The sequence below is a fragment of the Echinops telfairi genome, unplaced genomic scaffold (assembly GCF_000313985.2).
Source record: "Echinops telfairi isolate 266 unplaced genomic scaffold, ASM31398v2 ScPeMD7_7458;HRSCAF=8496, whole genome shotgun sequence".
Classification (NCBI taxonomy): domain Eukaryota; kingdom Metazoa; phylum Chordata; class Mammalia; order Afrosoricida; family Tenrecidae; genus Echinops; species Echinops telfairi.
Window position 1 is genome coordinate 48,170,339 of NW_022111358.1, and position 18,518 is coordinate 48,188,856.

Here is an 18,518-nt window from a genome sequence, read left to right on the forward strand (position 1 = left end):
GCATGGGCTCACATGGTGAAGTGTGTGGGGTCACATCCTACTAAAACAGGTGTTATGGTTACCTTGGGCTGCTGCATTGGAAATACCATAAGGGGGTGGCTTTCAGGAACAGAAAATTATTTTATCACAGATTTGCTAAAAGTCAAATTCAGGGCACAGATTCTAGGGAGCACCTCTCTCTCTCTCTCGGCTTAGGGGACACTCCTCATCTTAGCCCTGCACTCTAAGTTCTTGTGAATCTACATAGGCAATGATCTCCCCCAGCCCCCATTTATGCTTAAAAAAAAAAATCATTAGGTTTTGCAACACAGGGTCAAGGGACATCCCAGTTGATTAGCCTGACAATGTGTCCAGTGCTCCTGCTCTACCTCCTAGTTCATTGACTAGTACCTGAGGCCCAAGACACCACCTCTGCCCCCTGTTCTCCGGGAGCCACAGAGGAAGAAGGAGAGGCAGGAAGAGCAGGAGGAGGAGTTGGAGGTGCGGTACTGGCCTCCGGGAACAGCTGCCTCCTCGCCAAGAGACCAGAACTGGGCGGTGCCCTGCTACCACGACTGAGCATTTTGGTAGAGTCCATAGAAGAATCGCCATCAAAAGGGGAGGAAATCCAGAACAGAACTTAAAATTTTCACAGATGCTAGGGTTTTAGAAGCCATGAAGGTTAGATGAGCTCCTCAAACTGTTGCCCTGAGAAACATCTTTAAATCTTAAAAAGATCTCCAGAAGTCCCCTTAAAACTAAACAAGTCGATGCTGACTCACAGTGACCCTACAGGACAGAGTTGACCTGTCCTGTGGGTTTCCGAGACTGTAACTCTTTGGGGGAGCAAAGCTTACTGACTCACTGCTATCAGGTTGATGGTGACTCCTCCCATAGGGCAGGGTAGAACTGCCTGGCGGTGGATAGGTGGGAGGTTCCCAGTCTGTAACTGGGAGTAAAAACTCCTTTCTCCCGAGGAGCGGCTGGTGGTTTTGAACTGCTGACCTTACGGTTAACAGTCCAAAGAGTAACCATTAAACCCCTAGGGTTCAACACCTTATCTTTTCCCCTCAGCGGGGTTGGTGGTTTCTAACTGCTGATCCCGCGGTCAGCAGCCCAGCATATAGCCCACCGTGCCACCAGGGCTTAAGCGGAACAGCGGTCGATCTTAACCAGCAGAGGACGCCAGTCTTGAGCACTGTGCTCTTTCAAGAACTAGCTCCACGGGGTCAAATGGACAATGGCTACTCAAGAGATTAGCCAGGAGCCGTCGGGGGCAAGGAGCCACGTTCGTGGTCGAGGACCAATCTGGAAACTGAGAGGGGGTGGACTGTCACCAGGGTTAGATTGCCACGTGTCCTGCTCCCTGTATTAGCACCCACAACAGAATGCATGAAAAAACAAAGCCGCTCCATCTAAGTGGCTCCCATCATTGATGTGGCCTGATGGCAGAAAGCCTTGGACCCAAAGGGGACTATATCAGGGGGCTTCAAAAACTGGGTGGCAAAAAGCCATTGTCTTTCTGTTTTCTGTTTGGACGGGCTTTCTGGAGCTTCTTTGTGTCTGCAGGTAGAGAAGAAGTTCAGATCCCGGCACGTTGTTTTGGTTATTTGGTTCACGACTGTGTCCAGGATGCTTCTGGCTCCGGGGGGAGGTTCTGGCAAGCAGGACACCCACCTGGGACACTCACCTGGGAGGCCGTGCTCTGCAGCTTCATGAGGCCGTTCTCCAGCCGCTCGACCTTGGCCACCAGCTCCAGCCTCTTCCTGGACAGCAGGCTCTGGTACAGCTTGATCTGCTCCAGGAAGGTCTTGGGCGTGGTGTAGTTGTAGCGCCTCTCCATGGCCAGGTACACCTTGGACATCTCGTTGACGGTCGTGTGCACGTAGGCCATGAAGAGGCTGATGGAGGCCTTCACTTCCCCCTGCGGAGGCAGGTGGCCCGGTCACTGCCCTGGCCCCATTGGGCTGGCCCCAGCCACAGCGAGTCAGCAAGTGGGGGGGTGTGCATCTGCACCCCAGATGAAGTGGGGTTATCTCAGAAGGGGCAGGGGACCCTTGCACACGATGGGTTTGACGCAAGGACTGCAGCAATGGGCTCCCAACAAGGCAGTGCCTGTGTGGACAGTGCCAGATGGGGTGGGGCTTGCTCTGCTGTGCATGCGTGCAGCTGCGCTGAGCTGGAGCTGATTCGCCAGCCGGAGGGGTTCTGGCGATGACTGTGCTTGGCTGCTAAGCTGAAAGGCTGGAGGTGTGAGTCCTCCCGGGAGCGCCGCAGAAGAGAAGCCGGGTAACCAACCACAGCGGGTGCGGATACCAGCTACCGAGAAGGCGATGGAGGGGCAATGCACAGCCGGTGTGTACACCAGCCACCAAGAAGGCGATGTAGTGCAGCAGCCCGGGGCCCACCCGGGGTGGCATGTGTCAGAGCTGAGTGGACCACCCGCATGGGGGTTCCGCACCCCCCATCTTAACAGTTGGGGGCAGGGGGTTGATGGTAGTCACATGACTGTATGTTGACTTGGAGATGTATGAAAGTGTGGGGTGGACCCCAACCTGTCAATCAGGTCACAGCCTGATGGCGCTTCCTTGGGGGTGTGGCCTTCTATAAGGAGGACCCTGGTCCCCTACCCCCACCACGTCACTCGGCCTTCCTGTCGGCTGGGACTCTGCCACTGACCCCAGAGCCCTCAGAGCCCTGCCAAGTTCCCCCGGACCTCGGATGGAGCCACATGACTGCATCCCGGCCTGTGACGTGACCCTCCTGCATGCTGCATCACGGCACGCGGCCGCCCGAGTCTGACGAGGGGCTTACGGACCCCAGTTGGGGCTGGGCTGCTCTCTTGGTCTATGATTACATCTTACCTTGAAGCTCTCTCTTACATGTAGGTGAGTGTCCCTGGACTGGCCCACTGGCCTCCCACGGGGTGCTCACCGGGATCCCCTCGGTATCCTCTAGGAAGCGGGCGCTGACCGACACCAGGGCATCCTCGGGCCACTCGTGGAACCAGTCAATGGCTGTGCAGTTGACCACGGCGGGGAACTTCCTGGCTCGCACACGCAGCACGGAGCCCACCGGGGAGAAGCACAGGATCACCTGGACGATGGGGGACATGGTTCCGAGACTCCCAGTGGCTCTAGGGCCGGTGCCACAGGGGCCACCGAGAAGGGAAGGGTGGGGCCGGGCACCCGCTTGGGGCTAGAGAGGCCTTGGGGTGGGGGTGGGCATCAACGGTCAAGGATCCTCTGCAGGTTGGAGGTTGGAGCTCGCCCTGCCCTGAGGCCACTCAGGAGAAAGGCCTGGAGGTTCACAGGCTGGAACACCGGCAGTTGCGGAGCCCGTTCTACCCTGTCCTGGGCAGGGTCCCCGTGAGTCAGTCCAGGACCACCCCATCTCCCCCCACGGTGAGTGGAGCCTGGGACCCCTGCCCCCACCCCCGCAGGGGCCTGGAAGGGCCTCCTACCTTCAGCTGCCTGCGGACTTTGTCGATGAAGAACTTCCAGCAGTTTTCCCGAGTGTCCTGCATGCCCAGGGTCTTGACTTGCGGGCGCATGGACGTGATGATGTTCTCCACCTCGTCCTCCGCAAAGAGCCCGGGCACCTCGCCGGATGCCAGCAGGTCGTTGATGAGCACCAGGAACTGCTCCTCGGCCACCTGCGAGTCGGTCATCAGGAAGACGGAGGGCACGTTCTTCACGGCTGCCTTCAGGTACTGCGCGGCCAGGTCCAGCTGCAGCGAGCGGGTGGGGGCGTGCTCCAGTCACGGCGCGGCTGCGCCTCCCCGCCCCCCTGCCTTGGAGAGGAGCCCTCCTGGTGGCACAGCGGCTGAGCGCTGGGCGGTCCACCGCAAGGTCAGCTGTTCAAACCCAGCGGCTGCTCCACGGGAGAAAGATGGGCCCCTCTGACCAACTCTGTCCTGCAGGGTCGCTGGGAGGCGTCCCTGGGCATGGGGGCGGCATTTGAGAATGGGGTTTTTCGGTGTGTTAGTGAGGTCATCCCAGGGGGCGGGGCTTATGTCACACTCAGTCACTACACAAGAAGTCAGATCACACACAGAGAAGCAAGCTTCAATGGGGGCCGGACAGAGAGAGCCTGGGCCCTGGACCTTCCCCACAGCCAGAGAGAGAGCGAGCAAGCAGGATGCCCTGGCACCTGACATCCACTTCTAATCTCCTGAACGGTGAGAAAATAAACATCTGCTCTTCAGACCCACCCCCTTGAGGTCCTTCTGTAATCGCGGCCCTGAGAGACTGAGGCAGGCTCCTTGCCAAGAGCACTGTCATTTAGAAAAAGCCATCAGAACCTCCCCATGGTGATGACGCGCTGCAGGGACCGTTGCCCAGGAGCAGCACGGGGTCTGTAGGAAGGGGGGAATCCCTGACTGGAGACCCTCAAACCCAACCCCAAACCCAACCTACTGCTTGCAAGTCAATTCTGACTCACAGCGACCCATAGGACCGAGTGGGACTGTCCTGGGGGTTTCCCAAGTTGTCAATCCTGGTGGGTGCACACCACCACATCTGTCTCCCTCAGAGCAGCCAGTGGGTTTGAATGGCCGACCTTGTGGTTAGCAGCCGAGCATTCAACCACTGCGCTGCCAGGACCCCTTACAGCCTATAAACTGGGGTCCCAAGGCAAGGCTTGGACCACATTTTTTTTTTTTTAAGCTGACAAAGACAATAAGAGCCAAGTGCTTCACTCAGCCTCCAAGGGAGGCAGTGGGGGGGGGGGTGCAAGGGAACCAGTCGAGGGCGGGGTCTTAGCACCTCTCCCTCGAGGTAAGGGTAGAATCCTTGAGAAGCATCTAAGCAAAATGACTGATGGATACAGGCAGCATCCAGAGAAGATGCTGAGAAGAAGGAATGCAGGGTCACTGTACCACAAAGAACCAGTCCACAGCCCCTCTCAGGAGGCAGCATCTGAGCAAGGACCAACGGAGTCGAAGGAAGAAGTTCAAGCTGCACTGACAGCATCAGCCATAGACAAGGCCTAGGAATTGATGGACACCCATCGAAATGTCTCAGCAAGCACTCGCTCGTCAATGCAAGGACACTGGAAGACAGCTAGTAGGTTAACTGACTGCAAGAGATCCACACTTGTGCCCATTTCAAAGAAAGGCGACCCAACAGGATGCTCTAACTTTAGAACAATATCATTGGCATTACATGCAAGTACATTTTTGCTGAAGATTATCCAACAATGGTTCAGCGGTACATTGACAAGGAGCTGCCAGAAGTTCAGGCCGGATTCAGAAGCGGACGTGGAACAAGGGATGTCATTGCTCATGTCAGGTGGATCTTGGCTGAAGGCAGAGAGTACCGGAAAGACATGGACTTGTGTTTCATCGACTTTGCAAAGGTATTCGACTGCGTGGATCCTAATAAACTGGATGACCTTGAGAAAAAACGGGAATTCTGGAACACTTCATTGTGCTCATTCAGAACTTGAACCTGGATCAAGAGGCGGCGTGCGAACAGAACAAGGGAACACTGCGTGGCTTAAGATGTGGGAAGGTGGGTGGCAGAGCTGTAGCCTCTCAGCATACTGGTCCACCTGTGTACGGAGCAAATCACCAGAGAGGCTGGGTTCTACGAAGAAGCGCGCAGCATCAGGATTGGAGGAAGGCTGCGACAGGCAGACGACACAACCTTGCTTGCTGAAAGTGAGGAGGACTCACAGCACTTGCTGACGAAGATCAGGGATTGCAGCCATCAGCGTGGATGGCAGCTCGGTGTAAAGAAAATCCCAATCCTCCCAACTGGACCCGTTGGAAACATCGCGATGCATGGAGAAAAGCTCGACGCCGTCAAGCACTTGGACTCCGGAGCCGGGCTCACGGAAGCAGCACTAGGCTGGCTGCTCCATTCCTGCTGGGTGGGTGGGGAACTAGGATGCTGGCAAAGGTGATCCCTGGTGGCGGGGCCATGATGTGCTCCGTGGCAAATGGAAAGGTTGGTGCTGAAACCCAGCGGCCACTCCCGAGGGAGACCAACGTGGCCGGCTACTCCCTGCGGGTCGCCAAGTCGGAATTGGCTGCATGGGCAATGGGCTCAGAAGGCAGCAGAGGCTCCAGGGTGGGGCTTCCGGACTAGGGTGGCCAGCAAGAAAGGCCCGGCCAGGCTATCTCCTTCCTGAACGCAGCCCGGAGAAGCCCTGCGGCTCACCAAGGTCTGATCGGCAGCCAGTCCTGAGCTGGCCGGAGGATGGCAGAGTCCTGCCCCACAGCGATGCTACGGGTTAGGGTCAGTGGTACCACCGACAACAACATGGAGGGACTTGCCCTGCCTGCTGGAGAGGCCGGACCACGCTGGCGAGTTGCCCTGACTGCCTGTGGCCCCGTGTGTGGCAGAGTAAAACTGCCCCGCGGGGTCTTCTCAGCCGAACTCTGTAGGCAAGCAGGTTCCCAGGGCTTATCTGCCGTGGTGCTGATGGGTGGGTTTGAACCACTGACCTTGAGGCCAGCAGTTGAGTGCAAACTAGTCAAGTGCCACTCGGGAAGCCCCTCACACCAGGTCCGGTCACTCCCTTTATGGGGCATAGACACGTCTGGGAAAGTAAACAAAACTAAAGCCCCAACCCACTGCTGTCTAATCAACTGAGGCTCAGCGACCCGACAGGACAGAGTCAAACTACTGCTCTGGGTTTCCAGAGCGGTCCATCTGTCCAGGAACCGGCAGCCTCATCTGTCCCCCACAGAGCAGCTGCTGGGTTTGAACTGCCAACCTTGCTGCTAGCAGCCCCGACTGACCCACTGTGCCACCAGGGCTCCTTGGAGAAGTGGGGTGCAGTGAGCCCCAGAAGCTCGCCGCACTTCTGGACCTAGGCTGTCTCTCCCCCAGAGCCTGGGGTACTGGGTTCCAGCCAGCTGACCAGAGATCTGCCCCAGGACCACAAGGGTACCGTGGGTGAAGCCTCTGTGGGGCCGTGGTGGCACGCAGCTGTGCTCAGGGCAGCGTGGGTGTGCTGGGCTCTGGGTTCGCTCTATGGCCCAGGTCCCAGGGGAGTGCCGCATGGGAAGGGGAATGGAGGGGAAGCCCATCGCCCCGTGCTCAGGTGGGGGGCCGGCTCCCATTAGCACTGATCCCGTGGACTCAGCAGCTGAGGGGCATAGCATGCCTTTTCTAAACTGCAGGGCGGGGCTGGGGAGGAGGGCAGTGGAGCTATTCTGCCATGGAGTGTGGGGGGAAGTCAGATGCGCAGGCATTCCCCACACTGAGGGCAATCAGTTGCCAGACTGCTGTCTCATCCCACCACAGGGGTGGGCCTGCTCCCTGCCTCTGGGGACAATGGACAGGCTCCTTTGGGCAGAGTTTTCATCCTACTGATATGGTTCTTATGGAGACCCAGAGACCACCCCCTAGACCACCCTCTCATTGCTGTGTAACCTATAGTGCAACTCCTCCTGTGACGTATGTCTCTCTCTGACTGAGCTCCTGGCTGCTCACTCCCTGGTCACTCCCCTCTCCCTTGTTCCCTTTCCCTCCTTCCCTTCCCCCTCTCTCCACGTGGACCACCAAGCTGGGCTGAGGTGAGCAATGTTACCATGTAATATGTCTGACTGTATTATTGTATTATCTCTCATGCTCTCGATGATTTTAATATAATGCTTATATATCTCAACCATACAATTGTGCATTACTGAACCCAGAAGAAGTATTACTGAATTCGAGTAGTAGTAATAGGAGTATTAGCGGTGGGGGCTGGCCCCCCACCTCCCTCAGCGTCATTTTTTAATTTAATACTACAATGGAGGACACTGGAACCTGTCCTGATGTTGGGCCTCACGCCCCTTCCTCAGATCCCAGCCCAGATGCCTGGGCACTGGCCATGGTGCTCTGGATGATCAGCACACAGGCATGCCTGTGCGCGTGCGCGCGCGCACACACACACACACACTCTCTCTCTCTCTCTCTCTCTCTAATACATGCATGTGCATCCATACGTGCAAAGCACACACTTGTAAGTATGCACACGCATGTATACACATGCTCATACACACATTCATACATATATACTCAAATGTGCACACACACACTTGTATACACAACACACACGTGCACACTTGCACAACCACACACTAGCACGCGCACATACTTGCACACACACATGCATGAATGCGCACGCACACACACGCACACACACACACACACACACACACACACACGCCTGCACACATGCACAGGGCCAGTGGGTGGGCTGGCTTCTCCCTGATGGCAGGCTTGGCTGTGGAGAAGGGAGTTGGCACAGGTCCCTGCTCCTGCCCCCGTACCTTGAGGTCTGGGATCCCATATCCCTTCTTGAGGGTCATCTGGAACACGTCCAGGGAGCTGATGTAGGCGGCCAGGCGGGACAGGCTCTGCTTGCCGCTGCCCCCCACCCCCACCAGCAGGGCGTTCCCCCTGGGAGACTCCAGGATGCGGTTGATCCTGCAGATGTGGGCCACTGCGTCTTCAAACAGCACCTGTGGGGTCAAAGAGAGAGACAGGCCTGGTGGCGGGCATTCAACAGCACCCTGAGCCACATCTCAGGACCCCCGTGGTCCTCTGCCCTCATGTGTGGCCCGAGTCCCACACCCCCTTATGCCTCTGTGGTCTTGTCCGGAAACATGGCAGCCGGCCTGTGTGGCGCTCACCAGGTTCATGACGGCGTTGACCTCATTGTAGCTGTCCAGCACCTCCACCAGGAACTTGTTGAGCTGCACCACGTCGAACACCGGGAAGTACTTGGGGTCACCGAGCCCTTGGGCGAAGTGGCAGAAGATATTGGGCTTGGCAAACAGGAGCTCCTCGCTGAGGTCCTGCAGGTGAATAAAGGAGTCTTCAGGCTTGTCTTTGGCCACAGGGACTCACAAGAAACCATCTACATTTTGTCCAGATGATCCGAGAGACCCTCGGGGACCAGGCTGACTCCTGGGCCCGAATAGGCGGGGCACGGTCCCTGCCACACCAGTCAGATTACACAGAGAAGACCAGGGATGCCAGCAGGGCCTTTCTCCACTCCAGACGGACAGAGGCTTTTCTCTTAGGTCCACATCCACTTGACAGGGTCGCCCACGCGCGGTGGGACCGAATGTGGACCGTGGGGTGCCTGGGTGGCCATGCTCTAGCACTCAGCTGCCAGCCTACCCACGGGCACTGTGGACAGAAGGTCTGGCAACCTCTTCCTGAATGTTCCCAGCCACGAGCGCAGTTTTACAGTGACACCCACGGCGTGGTCCTGAGATAGGACCACCCTGATGACGGCTGGCCGAGTGTGGATCCACTGTGGGTGCCCCCTGTCCATCTCAGGGCCCTTAGAAGATGTAGATCAGAAAGTTGTGTTCACCGGTAGCCTCGGGAAGGTGAGTCCCTTTTGGGGGATGATGACCCACCATCAAAACCACCACCTGACGGATGTGGATGGATTGACTTACATCAAAGTATTTCTTGGTGGAAGCCACGGTAACTCTGCCCAATGTTTCCTGGTCTTTTCCATCGATCATTTTGTCACCGTACACTCGTTCAGCTTCATGCAGCCACAGGCGGACAAGGTCCAGCGGGGTCTTCAGGATGTCCAGAAGGGAAAACAGGAGTCCCTGCCCCAAAGAGAGCCGGATCGGTGAGCGTCTGCAGCCTCACCAGAGGCTGGGTGTGCAGAGACGGTGGTCGTGTCCTCAGGGAGTGAGCCAGCACGATGGGCCAGCGAGCCCACCCATCACCAAGGGCATGGTGTGCCAGTGAGCATGACTGTGCCCACGGGGCAGGGCTGAGGGCCTCATTCTCTGCCGGGAAGACGGGTGGAGCGGGATTAGGGGCGGCCGACCATGGGGGTGAGCAGGTGATCAAAGGCCACAAAGCAGAGGGTCCTGAGCTTGGTTCAGGTAGCAAGCCTGCCTGGATCCCATCCTGGATGGTTGGCCGTTGACTAACCGAGGGGCCTCAGGTGGGTTCGGCAAGTGTTGGTGCAGGGCCTGCTGTCCCGGGGTCATGGGACGAGACAGACCCTGGCCTCAAGGAGTTCGCGCTCAGTGCGGAGAGGGAACGAGGTCAGCAACCTCAGGAGGCAGTGCTAGCGGCATCTTGGGACATGGTCCACGAACAAAACAGCCGGGCAGCGAGGGAGAGACCGTGGGGCTGCGGGGTGGGGCCTCTGTGAGGGCCTGGCATCCGAGCTGCCACTTGGTGCCAAAGAAGACAGGCACGGCTCAGCCTCTTTTGGCGTCATACTCCTCTGTACCATGGGGGGCACATGAGCACCCATCTTGTGTGTCGTTGGCAGAAAGGTGGACATGTCAGGGGCCAAGCTTGGGAGTTGGCTCAGCATAGGCAGCCGGTAAAGGAGAGCAAATGTCACCATCCTCCTCCTCGTTACTATCATCACCATCCCTACTGTCCCCACTGCCACACTCACCACCACCACCATTACTATCACCACCACCGCCATCCCTACCATCCCTATCATTACTGCCAGATTGTTATCACCACCATCACTATCACTACTGTCCCCGCCACCACCATCGCCATCCATCCCCATCATCACTCTCAGATTATCTCCGCCACTATCACCGTCACCATCACTACACTCACGCCATCACCACTAGCACCTCCACCATCAGCACCCACCTCCCTCCACCACCTCGTCATCCTCACCACCACCACCATCACCACCACCACCACTCCACTACCACTCAGCCTTCTCTCTCGAGAGTGGCCGAGGGCCGGGAGCGCATCTGCAAGGGGCACGCTGGCAAGAGTGGCCGAGGGCCGGGAGCGCATCTGCAAGGGGCACGCTGGCTGGCTGGAGCGCTACAAGAGCCGTCAGTACCTGGAAGATGTTGGAGAGGTCCCTGAGGTTGAAGACGTAATGAAACTTAATGGCCGTGGGGAGAAACGTTGTTGCGACTTTCTGATGCAAGGCTGTTACAGGAACGAAAAAGACCCATCGATTCTGCACTGGCCTCCGGAAGCGCAGAGCCCAGGGCAAGTTTTTCCAGCAAATGGATTAGGCGCAGTGACGCAAAGAGAACCAGTCTGCACGGCTGCAGAGGCCGGCGCATACATCATTTCTGCATGCTCCCGTTCCCCACCCGCCGCCTCCCCCTCACGCAATTGGCTTTCACGAAAACTCCTTGTGGAAGCGCAGCATGGTTTAAGAGATATTGATCCCAAAGTATAAATAAAATATTTGCCAGGGGAAAGAACGGAGAGGCCATCAGCCCCATCAGGCAGTGGGTCTGATGGACAGGCGGAGGGCAGAGGCTGGCCAGCTTACCCAGGGCTGAGGCCACCAGCTGACTGCTCATCTTCTGCACGGCCATGGGGGCCGAGCGGAAGGCCAGGTGCTGGGCCAGGATGGTGCTGTAGATGGTCATGAGGGCGTCCTGGCCCGGGAAGCTCACGGCAAACACGCAGAAGTGGCGCTGTTTGGGGACAACGATGACAGACGGTGTCAGGCGGCTCTCGGAGACAGCTCGGCTGGCCCTCCTCCCCGGGGCGTGCTCAGACAGCCGAGTCACCTTAAGCCCTGGTCATGTGTGTGGCGTCTTCCACTTCTCAGCTGACCCTCCACTATGTGTGTGTGTGTAGACTCTAAAAAATCCCAATATAGATCCCCAATAAGGGAGCCCTGGTCACGCTGTTGGGGAACTATTTGACTGCTCACTGTAAGGTTGGCGGTTCAAACTCACCAGCTGCTCTGAGAGAGAAAGATGAGGCAGCCTGCTCCCATAAGAATGCACAGCCTTAGAAACCCTATACAGGAGCCCTGGTGGAGGAGTGGTTACGAACTGGGCCGCTAACCACAAGGTTGGCAGTTCAAAGCTGCCAGCCGCTCCCGGGGTGAAAGACTGGGCTTTCTACTCCCATAGACAGGGATGGCCTCAGAGACTCAAAGGGGGCAGCTTAGCCTGTCCTCGAGGCCCTCAGTGAGTTGGCATCGGCTCGATGGCAGTGCGTTGGCTTTGGGGTTTATGTCCCGAATATCGCACAGGGTCATTGTGACTCTAAAAATGAATCGCTTCTTCTCTGAAATTCAAATCCCCCCGGGGCGTCTGTGTGGTTTTATGTGCCAAGTCTGGCAACCCCAGCCTCTCTCCAGCCCCCGGGCTCCACCCTCCTGACCCTCTCTGAGAGCCAGCCCAGCAGTCCACAGCAGTGCCTGCCCACAGTTCCGGCACCCCAGACCCCCGGCTGAGACCACCTCACTCCCTGCTCACCTGGAGCCTGGAGTCGATGGTGAAGGAGCCGGAGGTGGGGTTCATGCAGGCCACATACTGACAGTTGTGGATGTCCTTCAGGGTCAGCTTCTGCCTGTCATACCTGGGGGAGCAAGTCAGGCCTGCTGCCAGCTGGGAGGGACAGCCCCGGGCCCTGGGCCCACCCGCAGCAGTGGGTCGCAGGTGGTTACAGACCCCAAAAGCCCGGGTTCTATGTGAGACAGCCCAGTATACGTCTGCCCTCACTGAGGAGTCTAATAACAGTCAGTGGGCTTGGACACAGGTCTAGCCACTGTGGGAAGCCACATGGGACTCCGTGTGGTGCTGGCGATGGTGTGAATCATGGCAAACCGTGGTTAGCTGTGGGAACCACGGGAATCCCAGAGCACTTCCTGGGCTTGTGCAGGACCGGTGCACGGCTCCAGAGGCAGCGTGCAGACAGAACTGGGGGACGCTGCATGGCTTAAGTCAGGAAAGGTGTGCTGCCCAGGGGATTCCTAGAGCCGAGTAGAACGGTCCCACAGGGCTTCCCAGGCAGCCACCATCACAGGAGAGACTGCCAGGCCTTTCATCCTGCGGAGCAGCAGCCAGGTTTGAACCGGGGACTTCAGAGAGCAGCCCAGTGCTTAACGGTTACGCCACCAGGGAGATCCGCAGGGACAGCACTGAGGCTTCCAGTTCATAAAAGCCCAGGTAATCCCTCAAACACCTCCGTGCTCAGAGGAGGGCCGTGGACAAGTTTTCTCAGGCATATACTTGTCTCCGTCTTGTTAGGGTGCCTACCCCAAATCCCACTCCCCATCCCACCACCCCCAAAAAAGAAGGAAAAAGGTCCGGTCAAAACAGCTGCTTCTGAGGGGGTCTGCCGGAGCTGGACCCACTTAAAGCAGAGGGCAGCCCACAAGGCGATGGTGACTGATCCTGAAGGATAAGTCTTTCAGATGGGTTTTCTCCAGGGACACAGCACACTCGCGGGAGCTCCTGAGGGAGAGCGGGAAACTCCACAGCCGAGGAAAAAGGCCTGGAAAGTTTGAGTGGAGGACATTTCCCCCCTTCTCGCCGAGGCGCCTGCTCATCGTTGAGGCTGTTCTGCGAGGGTTTCCTGGGGAATCCCGCCCCCGCCCCGTCCACCCCACAGCCCTGCCTCTCCACCCTTCTTTCTGTTCCCCCAACTCCGGGAACATGACTGGAGTTCCCCAAAGATGCCCAGGCTGCTGTCTCAACGTGGCGCCCACTGGAAAGGGCACACTTCTTCAGGGATGGCTTTGTGGTTGCTAAGTGCCACGGAGCTGGCTTTTACCCACGGCCACCTTCTCCGTGGACAACAGAATACAACACCGCCCGGTCCTGCGCCAGCCGCACGAAGGTTGTGCCTGAGCCATTCGATGCAGCCACCGGGTCCGTCTGTCTCGTCGAGGACCGCCCCTCCTTTCCGCTGCCCTTCTCCAGTGACCAGTCTCTCCTGACCACACGTCTGAAGTACGTGAGATGAGGTCCTTCTCCCAGGACCTCCCTTTGCTCCATCGGCATCCATGGGGCTTTCTGTGTCCTTTGCAGCGACACCAGTCCAACCCGGCGGTCTGCACCCACCTCCTCCTTCCTTGTCCCGCTTCCCAGGGGCTGTGACTGCTGAGCCCTGCGGGTTGAGCCCGGGTGGGTGCAGGCAGGAACTGCTCTGGGGGGCTCCCAAGGCTGCGGACCTTCCGGGCAAAGTCCCAGGCCTGCCTTCTGAGGGGCCTCTCTCTCAGTGGGTTTGAACCCTCAAACTTGGGGCTCGTCACCCCCCAGGGGCTCCCTGCACACAGCCCCATGCTCAGGGTTAGAAATGTGGAAAACATGGAAACACACAAAGGAAGAAACATACCCCTTCCTCTAACTGCGCCTCGACCACCTGGGGGCCGACCGGAGTTAGTCTCCCAGCCCGAGGCCCCTGCACAGTCACCAGTGCTTGTGCCCCGGCCCCTGGCCCCTGCACGGTCACCAGTGCTTGTGCCCCGGCCCCTGGCCCCCTCTGCATGGTCACCAGTTCTTGTGCCCCAGCCCTGGGGCCCCTGCACGGTTACCAGTGCTTGTGGTCCATGTGCTGCCGGATGAGTGTGTGCGGGGCCACCGTGCCATACTTGTCCACCTCGGGCATGTTCATGTCGTCGATGAAGTAGATCAACTTCTTGGTGCCTGGCGGCCCATAGTTCCTCCCTGATTTCTTCTCCAGGGGCTTCTCCAGGACCCCTAGGGGTGTGCAGAGGGTCAACTCTCCCATGATGCCCCTGAGCTTGCTCCCTGCAGCCCTCCCTCCCCAGCAGCCCTGCCTCCCTGCAGCTGCCCTGCCTGCCCCCTCCCTCACCCTGCAGCATGGCGGAGGTGGTGTAGAAGTTGAAGGGCACGGCTTGCACCAGGTAGTCATCGGTGTTCAGGCTCTCCAACTTGTCGCCCATCAGCACAGACTTGCCGGTGCCTGCGTTCCCCACCAGCATCACAGGCCACGACTTCTCCATGAGCAGATCCATGAAGAAGCGGATACGGATGGTCTCCGTGGTGTGCACCAGCGAGGCCTGGGGGTGCCATGGACGGGCTCTTCAGTCTCCATCAGAGTGTGCCAGACAGTCCCCCGAGGGGGCGTGGGCATGGGGGGGTCTCACCTGCAGAGGGATATCGGGGTCCAGTTCGAAGGAGGGCACCTTGTCCGTCCAGGGCAGGAACTTCTTGGTGTCAGGGTCGATGTAGTAGTCGAAGACGGTACCCTGCGACGGGAGCTTGATGGTCTTGAACTCGTTGACCCACCACTTGCTGAACTCCACGCGGTAGTCCACGAGCTGGAGGGGAAGAGGCCGCTAGGTGGAGGGCCACGGGCCACGGGCAGGGCCAGGCCCCGCCCCCACGCCCGCCACCATACCTGGTCCTGGAACATGGCGCCGCCGAAGGCCCAGAAGCAGGCGAAGACGAAGTAGAGCTCGTAGAGCTCCTTGGGGGAGTCGGGCGGCGCGTTCTTCTCGGTCAGCAGGCACTCGAGCAGGTACAGGATCATCTGGATGACCGTGACCTCGGGCACGGGCGTGATCTTCTTGAAGCCTACCCGCAGCTTGTCCAGGCAGGTGGGCAGGTACTTGTCAAAGAGGATCATCAGGTTGGCCTTCTCCGACTGCACCTTCCGCCTCTCGATCCAGCTGCTCACCACGCTGGGGGGCACCGGGGCCTGAGCCAGGACAGTCACCTGTCCCCACTCACCATGCCTGTGCCCCACCCGCCAGGTGAGCATGGCTCCGTTCACCTCCCCTGGGGCCAGCTGTGGACCTCCAGGGATCCGATGGGGGAGCTGGGGTAGGGAGGCCTCTGGGGTGTGGACGTGATGGAGCAATGGTCCCCATGGGGGCGGGCAGGCAAGGGAAGGGAGGGGGACTGGTGCCGACATCCTCAGGGCTCATGGGAAGGAGCCTGTAGGTGCACACCTGCCCCACCCCCGCTGCCTCAGGACCAGTAGGTGGGGGCAGACTCACGGGTTCCAGCCCAGGTCTGCGGGGTTGATGTACAGGATGCCTGCCCTGGAGACGGTGGCCGGGGTGGCTGTCCTCAGGTGGCTGATCTCAAACACCAGCCTCATGGTGCGGTTCAGGGGGATCCGCTCATTGCTGGCCAGGGTCAGGACCTGGGGGGGGTGGTCACCGGGGGTGGGGGAGGAGAGCACCAAGGTCAGGACCAGAGGGGACAGGGGCCAGGTTCAGGGCCTGGGGGGAAGGCACCATCAGAGAGGGTGGAACGGCACCAGAGTGAGGGCCTGTGATGGGAACGTGGCTTCCAGTAGCAGCGGCATTGTCTTATCTCAGAGCTCGAAGGTGAGGACGGAGAGGGGAAGCCCTCATGGCCCAACAGGTGACGACAGGCTTGCCCACCGCCTGCCCCGGCTCCCACAATCCTGCCTGCAGTCCCACCTCCACTCCGCCGGGGACAGGGAGAAACTGCTGATGTGTAGCCCACACACCTGCTTCCTAGGGTCTCTCGAGTGCCCTCGTCCACCCCACCGAGGGCCATGGTATTAAACTTCTAGACAGTTCTGCCATGCCTGCCTCCTGCCCTTGTTGTGCCTCGTGTCAGTGGACAACACTGGCCACACCCTCAGCCCAAGGAACCCTGCTGCTGCAGTGGTTGAGCGCTCCGCTGCTGACCGGAGGCTGGGACTTCACCTTGTTGTCGTCCATGACTGTGTTGAGGGACTCGATCCACATGGGGTCTATGTCCCCATCTAGGACGATCCACTTGGGGCCCTCGTGGGTGATGTTGGCCAGGTCCCGCATGATGGTGGAGAAGAGGCCTGTGGACGGAGGCATGTCCACAGCTGGGCCGAGGCTCCAGACCCGTCCCAGGTGTCCCTGACAGGTTGGCTACCCTCCTGGTCACTCAGTCCCTGCACACCTGCCCGGTACTGTCTCTCACCCTCCTGGTCACCAATGGGTCCTAAACGCCTGCCTAGGTGCTGTCCCTCTGTCTCCTGGCCACCCATGACACCTGGATGCCTGCTTCAGTACTGTCTCTTAGGCTCCTGGTCACCCACAGCCCTCAGACGTCCCCCCTGGAGCTGTCTCTCATCTTCCCGGTCACCCACAGCTCCTGGATGCTCACCCCAGTCACCTGCAGTCCCTGGACACCTACCTTGGACACCTATGACTTCTGGAACCCTCCCCCATCCCCCACAATCCTGGATGCCCACCTCAGTATTGACTCTCACTCTCCCGGTCCTCCATGGTCCCTGGACGCCCACCTCCACCCGCCACAGCCTGTGGACACCCGCCTGGTACCGTCTTTCCACTCCCTGGTGGCTGGGTTGATGATGCCAAAAAGCTCATCACAGGTGACAGCCTTGGGGTCCAGGTCCACAGCCACTGGCCTCCGCTTGAGGTTCTGGTAGGTCTTGTTGAGGGACTTGAGGACCTGGGCAGAGGGAGAGGATACAGCGGTGCCGTGCCGGGGGCAGCCAGCACCCCGAGGGGCTGCCAGGGAGGCGGGGTCGCCTGTGGGGACCAGTGCATGAGCGAGTGCAACCATGATGTGCGACATGTATGTGTGTGTGCACGTCCTCGTGTGAATGTGTGTCCGCATAGGTGCACATGTGAGTATGTGTGTGCGTGCCTGTGTCTCCATGCACACATGTGGACGCTTGTGCACACATGCAAGTAATGTGCCCACAGGTGTGTGCATGCATGTGTATTGTGTGCACGCATGTATACACGTGTGTGCATGTGTCCATGTGTGTGCATGTGCACACGTGTGAGTGTGTATGTGTCTGGCATGCCACCCCGACCACAATCAGAGCTGCTTCTGGGTGGGGAGTGGAGGGGTTTGCACCCCCAACTACGGAGGAGCATGGAACTACCCCTGGGACTGGGACGGGCAGCTACCGTGTTTCCCTGAAAGTAAGGCATCCCCTGAAAGTAAGACCTACTTACAGTTTTGCCTCTCACTGAAATATAAGGCATCCCCGAAAATAAGACCTCCCCAAATATAAGGCCTACCTGATAATAAGCCTCCCCCAAGCTACTATTAACTCTGGACTCTGGACCATAGTGATGGGCGCCGCTGTGCAGCTCACTGTTGGCCGCAGCGCAGCAGAGCAGACAGGAAGTACGAGTAAATGTACCATAGATTACGAGTAAATATACCATAGATTGCTGTACATGGAAATAATGGTAGTAACAAGAGATTCTTGATACTGTAGGATTCAGTTTGTCTGGTTATGCTGGTTTGTGATGACAACTACTACCGTACCGTATACAGGTAATAAACTTCCTTTTTTGTTGTTCAACAGTAAATGTGTACCATATTCTTCTTCATATAAAAGTAAGCTGTGCCCTGAAAATAAGACCCAACGCATCTTTGGCTGCAAACATTAATATAAGACACTACAAGGTAGCTGGTCTCCCTTGTGCTCGGCTACTCAACGGCTCCACCTAGAGGCAGCTCAGAAGAAAGGCCTGCGGAGCCACTGCCTGACCCCCAGCCTTAGAAAACCCCGCTGGTCCCGTTCCGCTGACGCGCGGACAGACGCTGCGGCACAGACGCGCAGGGTGTCCTGGGTGGGGGTCCCCGGGGCTGGGAGCTGGTGCGGGCGGGCCCCCGCACCTGGGACTTGCCGCTGCCCGCGTTCCCGATGACGAACACCGAGTGGCGCACTTGCAGCAGCTCCTCCAGCTGCACCACCTTCAGCACGAAGCTGTCCTCCGCCTGCAGCTTCAGCTCCAGCACGCTCTGCTTGATGATCTGCGCACAAGCGCGCACGCTGGCCGCCGCCCCTGGGCGCCCCGCCGGACCTTCCCAAGCTCTGCAGAGCGCGCGCCCGCCAGCCCCGCGAAGGCCT

General features: G+C 58.6%; 1 protein-coding gene across 1 annotated transcript in view; it reads right to left on the reverse strand.

The window, feature by feature from the left end:
- DNAH17 (dynein axonemal heavy chain 17) overlaps window positions 1-18,518 on the reverse strand; it is a 100,853-nt gene that overhangs the window by 28,509 nt on the left and 53,826 nt on the right. Inside the window, exons 38-54 of the mRNA XM_030888141.2 lie at window positions 18,284-18,421; window positions 16,963-17,095; window positions 16,351-16,478; window positions 15,667-15,815; window positions 15,066-15,348; window positions 14,812-14,985; window positions 14,517-14,724; window positions 14,236-14,401; window positions 12,173-12,275; window positions 11,230-11,377; window positions 10,783-10,874; window positions 9,392-9,553; window positions 8,612-8,776; window positions 8,249-8,440; window positions 3,443-3,709; window positions 2,914-3,075; window positions 1,670-1,903 (exon numbers count right to left, since the gene is read on the reverse strand). Of these exons, the coding sequence (XP_030744001.2) occupies window positions 1,670-1,903; window positions 2,914-3,075; window positions 3,443-3,709; window positions 8,249-8,440; window positions 8,612-8,776; window positions 9,392-9,553; window positions 10,783-10,874; window positions 11,230-11,377; window positions 12,173-12,275; window positions 14,236-14,401; window positions 14,517-14,724; window positions 14,812-14,985; window positions 15,066-15,348; window positions 15,667-15,815; window positions 16,351-16,478; window positions 16,963-17,095; window positions 18,284-18,421 (2,904 nt within the window). The remainder of the gene's footprint in view (window positions 1-1,669; window positions 1,904-2,913; window positions 3,076-3,442; window positions 3,710-8,248; window positions 8,441-8,611; window positions 8,777-9,391; window positions 9,554-10,782; window positions 10,875-11,229; window positions 11,378-12,172; window positions 12,276-14,235; window positions 14,402-14,516; window positions 14,725-14,811; window positions 14,986-15,065; window positions 15,349-15,666; window positions 15,816-16,350; window positions 16,479-16,962; window positions 17,096-18,283; window positions 18,422-18,518) is intronic.